General features: G+C 38.3%; 1 protein-coding gene across 1 annotated transcript in view; it reads left to right on the forward strand.

Annotated features, from left to right (window-relative positions):
• The window catches only part of LOC141393650 (lamin-C-like), a 37,073-nt gene extending 27,577 nt beyond the window's left edge, over positions 1-9,496 (forward strand). Inside the window, exon 2 of the mRNA XM_073967392.1 lies at positions 9,381-9,496. Coding sequence (XP_073823493.1) covers positions 9,381-9,496 — 116 coding nt within the window. The remainder of the gene's footprint in view (positions 1-9,380) is intronic.
• Positions 9,497-11,056: the final 1,560 nt, after the last annotated feature.

Raw genomic sequence — 11,056 nt, forward strand, 5'->3', positions numbered from 1 at the left:
GTTGAGCTTTAGAGCTCATCTATGGTACATAGTTGAGCTTTAGAGCTCATCTATGGTACATTGTTGAGCTTTAGAGTTCATCTATGGTACATAGTTGAGCTTTAGAGCTCATCTATGGTACATAGGTGAGCTTTAGAGCTCATCTATGGTACATAGGTGAGCTTTACAGCTCATCTATGGTACATAGGTGAGCTTTGGAGCTCATCTATTGTACATAGGTGAGTTTTACAGCTCATCTATTGTACATAGGTGAGCTTTGGAGCTCATCTATTGTACATAGGTGAGCTTTAGAGCTCATCTATTGTACACAGGTGAGCTTTAGAGCTCATCTATAGTACATAGGTGAGCTTTAGAGCTCATCTATTGTACATAGGCGAGCTTTAGAGCTCATCTATTGTACATAGGTGTGCTTTAGAGCTCATCTATGGTACATAGGTGAGCTTTAGAGCTCATCTATGGTACATAGGTGAGCTTTAGAGCTCATCTATGGTACATAGGTGAGCTTTAGAGCTCATCTATGGTACATAGATGAGCTTTAGAGCTCATCTATGGTACATAGATGAGCTTTAGAGCTCATCTATGGTACATATGTGAGCTTTAGAGCTCATCTATGGTACATAGGTGAGCTTTAGAGCTCATCTATGGTACATAGGTGAGCTTTAGAGCTCATCTATGGTACATAGGTGAGCTTTAGAGCTCATCTATGGTACATAGGTGAGCTTTAGAGCTCATCTATGGTACATAGGTGAGCTTTAGAGCTCATCTATGGTACATAGGTGAGCTTTAGAGCTCATCTATGGTACATAAGTGAGCTTTACAGCTCATCTATGGTACATAAGTGAGCTTTACAGCTCATCTATGGTATATAGATGAGCCTTACAGCTCATCTATGGTATATAGTTGAGCTTTAGAGCTCATCTATGGTACATAGTTGAGCTTTAGAGCTCATCTATGGTACATAGTTGAGCTTTAGAGTTCATCTATGGTACATAGTTGAGCTTTAGAGCTCATCTATGGTACATAGGTGAGCTTTAGAGTTCATCTATGGTACATAGGTGAGCTTTACAGCTCATCTATGGTACATAGGTGAGCTTTAGAGCTCATCTATGGTACATATGTAAGCTTTAGAGCTCATCTATGGTACATAGTTGAGCTTTAGAGCTTTGGAGCTCATTGTTGCAATTTTTGGCGGTTGGTTATTGTGCGACATTCTTTGCTAAAAAATTGATCACGTCGACAGTTCAAGAAGTTAATTTTGAAAATAAGAAAGTCCATATTCTTTAAAAGGATTTGCAAAATGGTTTTTTTCGTTTTCTTCTTTCAATCTTGTCCCTCATGGTTAGCAACATTAGTTTCGGTGGCAGAAGAGCTCATCTATTGTACATAGACGAGCTTTAGAGCTCATCTATTGTACATAGGTGTGCTTTGGAGCTCATCTATAGTACATAGGTGAGCTTTAGAGCTCATCTATTGTACATAGGCGAGCTTTAGAGCTCATCTATTGTACACAGGTGAGCTTTAGAGCTCATCTATAGTACATAGGTGAGCTTTAGAGCTCATCTATTGTACATAGGCGAGCTTTAGAGCTCATCTATTGTACATAGGTGTGCTTTAGAGCTCATCTATGGTACATAGGTGAGCTTTAGAGCTCATCTATGGTACATAGGTGAGCTTTAGAGCTCATCTATGGTACATAGGTGAGCTTTAGAGCTCATCTATGGTACATAGGTGAGCTTTAGAGCTCATCTATGGTACATAGGTGAGCTTTAGAGCTCATCTATGGTACATAGGTGAGCTTTAGAGCTCATCTATGGTACATAGGTGAGCTTTAGAGCTCATCTATGGTACATAGGTGAGCTTTACAGCTCATCTATGGTACATAGGTGAGCTTTACAGCTCATCTATGGTACATAGGTGAGCTTTACAGCTCATCTATGGTACATAGGTGAGCTTTACAGCTCATCTATGGTACATAGGTGAGCTTTAGAGCTCATCTATGGTACATAGGTGAGCTTTACAGCTCATCTATGGTACATAGGTGAGCTTTAGAGCTCATCTATGGTACATAAGTGAGCTTTACAGCTCATCTATGGTATATAGATGAGCTTTACAGCTCATCTATGGTATATAGTTGAGCTTTAGAGCTCATCTATGGTACATAGTTGAGCTTTAGAGCTCATCTATGGTACATAGTTGAGCTTTAGAGCTCATCTATGGTACATAGGTGAGCTTTAGAGCTCATCTATGGTACATAGGTGAGCTTTACAGCTCATCTATGGTACATAGGTGAGCTTTAGAGCTCATCTATGGTACATATGTGAGCTTTAGAGCTCATCTATGGTACATAGTTGAGCTTTAGAGCTCATCTATGGTACATAGGTGAGCTTTAGAGCTCATCTATGGTACATAGTTGAGCTTTAGAGCTCATCTATGGTACATAGGTACATAGGTGAGCTTTAGAGCTCATCTATGGTGCATACGTGAGCTTCAGAGCTCATTTATGGTACATTAGTGAGCCTTAGAGCTCATCTATGGTACATAGGTGAGCTTTAGAGCTCATCTATGGTAGATAGGTGAGCTTTAAAGCTCATCTACGGTACATAGGTGAGTTTTAGAGCTCATCTATTGTACATAGGTGAGTTTTACAGCTCATCTATTGTACATAGGTGAGCTTTGGCGCTCATCTATTGTACATAGGTGAGTTTTGGAGCTCATCTATTGTACATAGGTGAGCTTTGGAGCTAATCTATTGTACATAGGTGAGCTTTAGAGCTCATCTATTGTACATAGGTGAGCTTTAGAGCTCATCTATAGTACATAGGTGAGCTTTAGAGCTCATCTATTGTACATAGGCGAGCTTTAGAGCTCATCTATTGTACATAGGTGTGCTTTAGAGCTCATCTATGGTACATAGGTGAGCTTTAGAGCTCATCTATTGTACATAGGTGAGTTTTAGAGCTCATCTATTGTATATAGGTGAGCTTTGGAGCTCATATATTGTACATAGGTGAGCTTTAGAGCTCATATATTGTACATAGGTGAGCTTTAGAGCTCATCTATAGTACATAGGTGAGCTTTAGAGCTCATCTATTGTACATAGGTGAGCTTTAGAGCTCATCTATAGTACATAGGTGAGCTTTAGAGCTCATCTATTGTACATAGGTGAGCTTTAGAGCTCATCTATAGTACATAGGTGAGCTTTAGAGCTCATCTATGGTACATAAGTGAGCTTTACAGCTCATCTATGGTATATAGATGAGCTTTACAGCTCATCTATGGTATATAGTTGAGCTTTAGAGCTCATCTATGGTACATAGGTGAGCTTTAGAGCTCATCTATGGTACATAGTTTGAGCTTTAGAGCTCATCTATGGTACATAGTTGAGCTTTAGAGTTCATCTATGGTACATAGTTGAGCTTTAGAGCTCATCTATGGTACATAGGTGAGCTTTAGAGCTCATCTATGGTACATAGGTGAGCTTTAGAGCTCATCTATGGTACATAGGTGAGCTTTACAGCTCATCTATGGTACATAGGTGAGCTTTAGAGCTCATCTATGGTACATATGTAAGCTTTAGAGCTCATCTATGGTACATAGTTGAGCTTTAGAGCTTTGGAGCTCATTGTTGCAATTTTTGGCGGTTGGTTATTGTGCGACATTCTTTGCTAAAAAATTTATCACGTCGACAGTTCAAGAAGTTAATTTTGAAAATAAGAAAGTCCATATTCTTTAAAAGGATTTGCAAAATGGTTTTTTTCGTTTTCTTCTTTCAATCTTGTCCCTCATGGTTAGCAACATTAGTTTCGGTGGCAGAAGAGCTCATCTATTGTACATAGGCGAGCTTTAGAGCTCATCTATTGTACATAGGTGTGCTTTGGAGCTCATCTATGGTACATAGGTGAGCTTTAGAGCTCATCTAAGGTACATAGGTGAGTTTTTAGAGCTCATCTATTGTACATAGGTGAGTTTTACAGCTCATCTATTGTACATAGGTGAGCTTTGGAGCTCATCTATTGTACATAGGTGAGCTTTAGAGCTCATCTATTGTACATAGGTGAGCTTTAGAGCTCATCTATTGTACACAGGTGAGCTTTAGAGCTCATCTATAGTACATAGGTGAGCTTTAGAGCTCATCTATTGTACATAGGCGAGCTTTAGAGCTCATCTATTGTACATAGGTGTGCTTTAGAGCTCATCTATGGTACATAGGTGAGCTTTAGAGCTCATCTATGGTACATAGGTGAGCTTAGAGCTCATCTATGGTACATAGGTGAGCTTTAGAGCTCATCTATGGTACATAGGTGAGCTTTAGAGCTCATCTATGGTACATAGGTGAGCTTTAGAGCTCATCTATGGTACATAGGTGAGCTTTAGAGCTCATCTATGGTACATAGGTGAGCTTTAGAGCTCATCTATGGTACATAGGTGAGCTTTAGAGCTCATCTATGGTACATAGGTGAGCTTTAGAGCTCATCTATGGTACATAGGTGAGCTTTAGAGCTCATCTATGGTACATAGGTGAGCTTTAGAGCTCATCTATGGTACATAGGTGAGCTTTAGAGCTCATCTATGGTACATAGGTGAGCTTTAGAGCTCATCTATGGTACATAGGTGAGCTTTAGAGCTCATCTATGGTACATAGGTGAGCTTTAGAGCTCATCTATGGTACATAGGTGAGCTTTAGAGCTCATCTATGGTACATAAGTGAGCTTTACAGCTCATCTATGGTATATAGATGAGCTTTACAGCTCATCTATGGTATATAGTTGAGCTTTAGAGCTCACCTATGGTACATAGGTGAGCTTTAGAGCTCATCTATGGTACATAGTTGAGCTATAGAGCTCATCTATGGTACATAGTTGAGCTTTAGAGCTCATCTATGGTACATAGTTGAGCTTTAGAGCTCATCTATGGTACATAGTTGAGCTTTAGAGCTCATCTATGGTACATAGGTGAGCTTTAGAGCTCATCTATGGTACATAGGTGAGCTTTACAGCTCATCTATGGTACATAGGTGAGCTTTAGAGCTCATCTATGGTACATATGTGAGCTTTAGAGCTCATCTATGGTACATAGTTGAGCTTTAGAGCTCATCTATGGTACATAGGTGAGCTTTAGAGCTCATCTATGGTACATAGTTGAGCTTTAGAGCTCATCTATGGTACATAGGTACATAGGTGAGCTTTAGAGCTCATCTATGGTGCATACGTGAGCTTCAGAGCTCATTTATGGTACATTAGTGAGCCTTAGAGCTCATCTATGGTACATAGGTGAGCTTTAGAGCTCATCTATGGTAGATAGGTGAGCTTTAAAGCTCATCTACGGTACATAGGTGAGTTTTAGAGCTCATCTATTGTACATAGGTGAGTTTTACAGCTCATCTATTGTACATAGGTGAGCTTTGGAGCTCATCTATTGTACATAGGTGAGTTTTAGAGCTCATCTATTGTACATAGGTGAGCTTTGGAGCTCATCTATTGTACATAGGTGAGCTTTAGAGCTCATCTATTGTACATAGGTGAGCTTTAGAGCTCATCTATTGTACATAGGCGAGCTTTAGAGCTCATCTATTGTACATAGGCGAGCTTTAGAGCTCATCTATTGTACATAGGTGTGCTTTAGAGCTCATCTATGGTACATAGGTGAGCTTTAGAGCTCATCTATTGTACATAGGTGAGTTTTAGAGCTCATCTATTGTATATAGGTGAGCTTTGGAGCTCATATATTGTACATAGGTGAGCTTTAGAGCTCATATATTGTACATAGGTGAGCTTTAGAGCTCATCTATAGTACATAGGTGAGCTTTAGAGCTCATCTATTGTACATAGGTGAGTTTTAGAACTCATCTATGGTACATAGGTGAGTTTTAGAGCTCATCTATGGTACATAGGTGAGCTTTAGAGCTCATCTATGTTTCAAAGCTGAGCTTTTAAGCTCACCTGTGGTTCACACGTGAGCATTGCAGCTCATCTATTGCATATTGGTGAGCTTTGGAGCTCATATGTTGCCTAAATTGAGCTTTAGAGCTCATCTATTGACTAATGTTCAGCCTTAGACCTCATCTATTACCTATAGGTAAACTTTGGAGCTCATCTTTTGCCTGTAGGTGAGCGTTAGAGCTCATTTTTTGTACATTGGTGAACTGTAGGGTTCGTCTATCGTTCATAAGCGAGCTGTATTTGTTACCTCCTCTTGTCATAATTCCCTAACCTGAATACCATCCACATGCTGCTGCTTCTTGTCATCCGGAAAAAAGGTTGAAATGTTTGCTCTTTATTTTGTTTGTTGTTGTCAGTTTAGTTGGTTACTTTGGTTAGTTGACTTTAATGGTTTGAGATGGTTGTTGTTTTCTTGGTCGATGGGTCTAGCAGCTGCACAATGGCTGATGGTTTACTTACTGAACTTTTTGTTTGTCCTTACTGACATACATAAGATTTACTTTCCTTTCTTCAGGGTGGGGGCGAGATTATATATTTACTAGCAGACCCCGGTCCGCGTTGCTGGCCCGTCGTAATGAGTTTTAATTCAAAAGTAGGTATTTTGTACCACACTTCTTCGGTCCATTTTCAAACCGAGAAGGATTTTAATTTATCAACAGATTTTGTTTGTAACCTTTTTTTTCTATTACGGAATTTGTCGGATTTTTCGCCAATTTGTGCCTTTTAGGATTTATTATCGTCCATGTCACTGTCTTTATCCTAAAGCGATCTAATAATAAAAGTTAAAAAAATGATTAAATCGAATTCTCCCGCTAATTTAGACCTATATGTTTTAGCTTTTCATGGCTGACAGACCGTTGAACCTCACCATTTAAGTACATTTGTAAATATATAGTTTTTCTTGATCGGGGGACAACCACCGTTGTCTCGAAAACTAATTTGCAACCTGATGCACTCATAAGTTTAACAAATACACCGATTATAAAATAATAGGCCCCAAAATTCGTCTACAAATATATAGCATTTTGGAGCACGGGACATTCCTGAACATTTTCTGAAAATTAGGTTAAGTCGTTTTGGAAAAATAATGTTTTGAAAAGAGTGGGCGTGGTCATCAGTTTTCAAGATATAACATATTAAAAAAAGTGGGCCTGGTCCGGTCCTAGGGTGCACACAACTTCATTGCCTACCAAAATGTATGCTGAAACCGATATAATCATAAGTTTGGCTTATACATATAGCGTTTAACAGAAAGGCATGGGGAAGGTACCCCACATAACAACGGCAAACATAGAGCTTTTGCTGCAAATTTTATGGAAATCCCTTCAGTATTATTGGAGTTATGACATACTAAAAAAAACAGGCTTGATCGGGCCTATAGGCCCCAAAGAAGAACCTCGATTGTAGATTAAGCCGTAAATTTTTATTCCGATACATACATAATTTTTCCAAATATAAAGTTTTTTTTTTTAAAAATATCGCATAGGGGAGGCACCCCGCCCCCTCTGGAATTCAATAAAATATGTAACCTGTTTTCGGGGACGTGGTAAACTTTTCTTTCCAAAAAACCTAAGTTGGGTTATGACAGCATTTGATTTTTATTCATAAAGGTAAGGCGTTTTTTTAAATATGCCCTCTTCAAAAATCAAGAAAATATGCCTGTACATTCCCTGATATTTTCACGAATATCGGTTCAGTAGTTTTGTAGATGTTACATATTTTAAAAAGTGGGTATGGTCAAGTCTGTGGTTCCTAAAAAAGTAGGTAAGGTCGGAGACACAACCACAATTGTCTCGCAAATTAACTTCCAAATGGATACATTCGTAATTATTGTAAATATAACATTTTTAAAAAAAGTAGGCTATAGAGGATGTTCCCCGCCCTTTCCGAAATTCAACTGAATTTGTAGCCTATTTTAAGCGGGGACCATCTCTGTACATTCCCTGGCAATTTCAGGAAAATCGGTTCAGTAGTTTTTGTAGAAATGATAAAAATAGAAAATTGAAAAAAGTGGGCGTAAAAATGGGCATGGTCAAATTTTCTTTGCATAAAAACCCAAGTCGAAAATCGGTCCAGCCGTTCTCAACTGATGCCATTACCAACGAACGATATTTGATTTTTATTTATAAAGATTTAAAAGTTTAGACAAATCGCGATTTTCTTGAAAATCCCCTGTAGATATAACCTAATTAGAAAGTGAGCGTGGCCAGATCTTAAGTCACAAAATAAGTACGTAAGGTTGGAGACACAATCGCCATTGACTCACAAATAAATTCCCAAACCGATACATTCGTATTTGTTGCAAATATTGCATTTTTACAAAAATAGGGCATAGGGGAGGTACCCGCCCGATCCGAAAGTCAAAAAATATGTAGCCTATTTTTATCGGAGACCAACCCTGTACATTCGCTGAAAGTTTCAGGAAAATCGATTTAGTAGTTTCGTAGATATAACATATTTAAAAAAGTGGGCGTTGTCCAGTCTTAATGCCCCAAATAAGCACGTAAAGTCGGAGACACAATCGCCATTGACTCGGAAATTAATTTTCAAGGCGATACATTTGTAATTGTTGCAAATATTGCATTTTTACAAAAATAGGGCATAGGGGAGTTACCCCGCCCGATCCGAAATTCAACCAAATATGTAGCCTTTCAACCGGGGGCCATCACTCTACGTTCCCTGCAAATTTCAGGAAAATCTATTGAGTAGTTCCGTAGATATAACATATTTATAAAAGTGGGCGGAAACTTGGGCGTGGCCAATTTTTCTTTGCATAAAAACCTAAACTGGACTATGACTAACATTTCCACAAAAAATTATCCAAATCGCTCTAGCCGTTTTCAACTGATTCAATTACCAACAAACGACAATTGAGTTTTATATATAAAGATTGTTGCAATTTTTGGCGGTTGGTTATTGTGCGACATTCTTTGCTAAAAAATTTATCACGTCGACAGTTCAAGAAGTTAATTTTGAAAATAAGAAAGTCCATATTCTTTAAAAGGATTTGCAAAATGGTTTTTTTCGTTTTCTTCTTTCAATCTTGTCCCTCATGGTTAGCAACATTAGTTTCGGTGGCAGTAGCGAAGACCTGGCAGTGCTTTTTATGCTAAATAACATAAATTTACTCATTTCCATATGCTGCACAAGGACTCAAACGTCGAGGACCAAAAACTTAAGAAAAAAAGTGAAACGACAAAGAAAACCAGGCCATTGGGGTTTTGAAGCTATCTGTGGAGCAAAGAGAATGTGAGTGAGTGCGTGTGTGATTAAAGTGTTGGAAAATGCATCAATGTCACTGCTTCTTCTTTGGCTTCTTTACGCTGTTCTCATTGCTTTCCTTTAACAGATCTGAATTTGTGTGAGAGCAAGTGTGTCAACTTGACACCATAATGTATTTAATGTCTAATTTCTTGCCAACTGATGTATATTAATTTCCAGCCATGGAATTGAATTTGTTGATTGATAGCTTTACAAGCAGTCCAAGTGAAGAACAGTTGCTGGTGGTGGTGCGACCTGAAGGCAGTCCTTCTAAGGCAATGAATGTCCTTGATTAGTAAAAGTTAAAAGTAACAGGAGTGGGCATGAGTGTGTTCGTGTGTATGTGTACTCATCATTTTAGGAATGGGAGTCACTTGCAAATAACAGCCCTTGAATGTTAACAGATTCCGGTGTGCTGTCTTAATGGCTTGACAAATGTATGCAAACAGAGCCAAGACAAATTTCAAAGTCACACAACTTTTACTGAAGGACAACGAATAACCAAATGACTGAGTGACACACTAACGGGCCAACTGATAGTTAATATCACACTTCAATGTAGTCTGTAGAGCTATTCTAAAATGTTGATATTGTTGTACGAGTGTTTGTCTTTGCATTCCTTCACGCTGATGAACCAACCATCAGACCCACAAACCATGAACTGAAAGGCAATTACGGTTGAAACATCATTAAGGTAGTAATGTCAGTCAGTCATTCAGTCTCATGATTTATTTCCAACTCTTTAAACTACTTTACGGGTATTTCCAAAAGGATTTGTTTTTATAACGTAAATCGCGAAACGTGATATATGTATGTCAACTTAGATAGTCAGTCAGCGAAAGAATAAATTAATGGCTGGAGGTAATAATGTGGGTTTTGGCAAAGAGCATAGTTCGAACGAAAGCTTTTGGGAATTAAAGATCAAGGGTAATTTTTCAAGAGAAATTGCAGGATGAGCAGGTTTTATGCTATCAATGAAGAATGATAATTAACATGAACTGACGATGTAAATCGTTTTTGTTATTTATCAAAGGAATTAGGTCGCCTGTGTAAAGAAACTGAGGTCGTAGGTATATAGATGAGCTTTAGAGCTCATCTATAGTAAATACGTGAGCTTTAGAGCTCATCTATAGTATATAGGTGAGCTTTAGAGCTCATCTATAGTATATATGTGAGCTTTAGAGCTCATCTATAGTATATATGTGAGCTTTAGAGCTCATCTATAGCATATAGGTGAGCTTTAGACCTCATCTATAGTATATAGGTGAGCTTTAGACCTCATCTATAGTATATAGGTGAGCTTTAGACCTCATCTATAGTATATAGGTGAGCTTTAGACCTCATCTATAGTATAAAGGTGAGCTTTAGACCTCATCTATAGTATATAGGTGAGCTTTAGAGCTCATCTATAGTATATAGGTGAGCTTTAGACCTCATCTATAGTATATAAGTAAGCTTTAGAGCTCATCTATAGTATATAGGTGAGCTTTAGACCTCGTCTATAGTATATAGGTGAGCTTTAGAGCTCATCTATAGTATATAGGTGAGCTTTAGAGCTCATCTATAGTATATAGGTGAGCTTTAGAGCTCATCTACAGTATATAGGTGAGCTTTAGAGCTCATCTGTAGTATATAGGTGAGCTTTAGAGCTCATCTATAGTATATATGTGAGCTTTAGAGCTCATCTATAGTATATATGTGAGCTTTAGAGCTCATCTATAGTATATAGGTGAGCTTTAGAGCTCATCTATAGTATATAGGTGAGCTTTAGAGCTCATCTATAGTATATAGGTGAGCTTTAGAGCTCATCTATAGTATATAGGTGAGCTTTAGAGCTCATCTATAGTATATAGGTG

Source organism: Musca autumnalis, unplaced genomic scaffold (genome assembly GCF_047663935.1).
Source record: "Musca autumnalis isolate F117 unplaced genomic scaffold, ASM4766393v1 scaffold_1, whole genome shotgun sequence".
Taxonomy (NCBI): Eukaryota; Metazoa; Arthropoda; class Insecta; order Diptera; family Muscidae; genus Musca; species Musca autumnalis.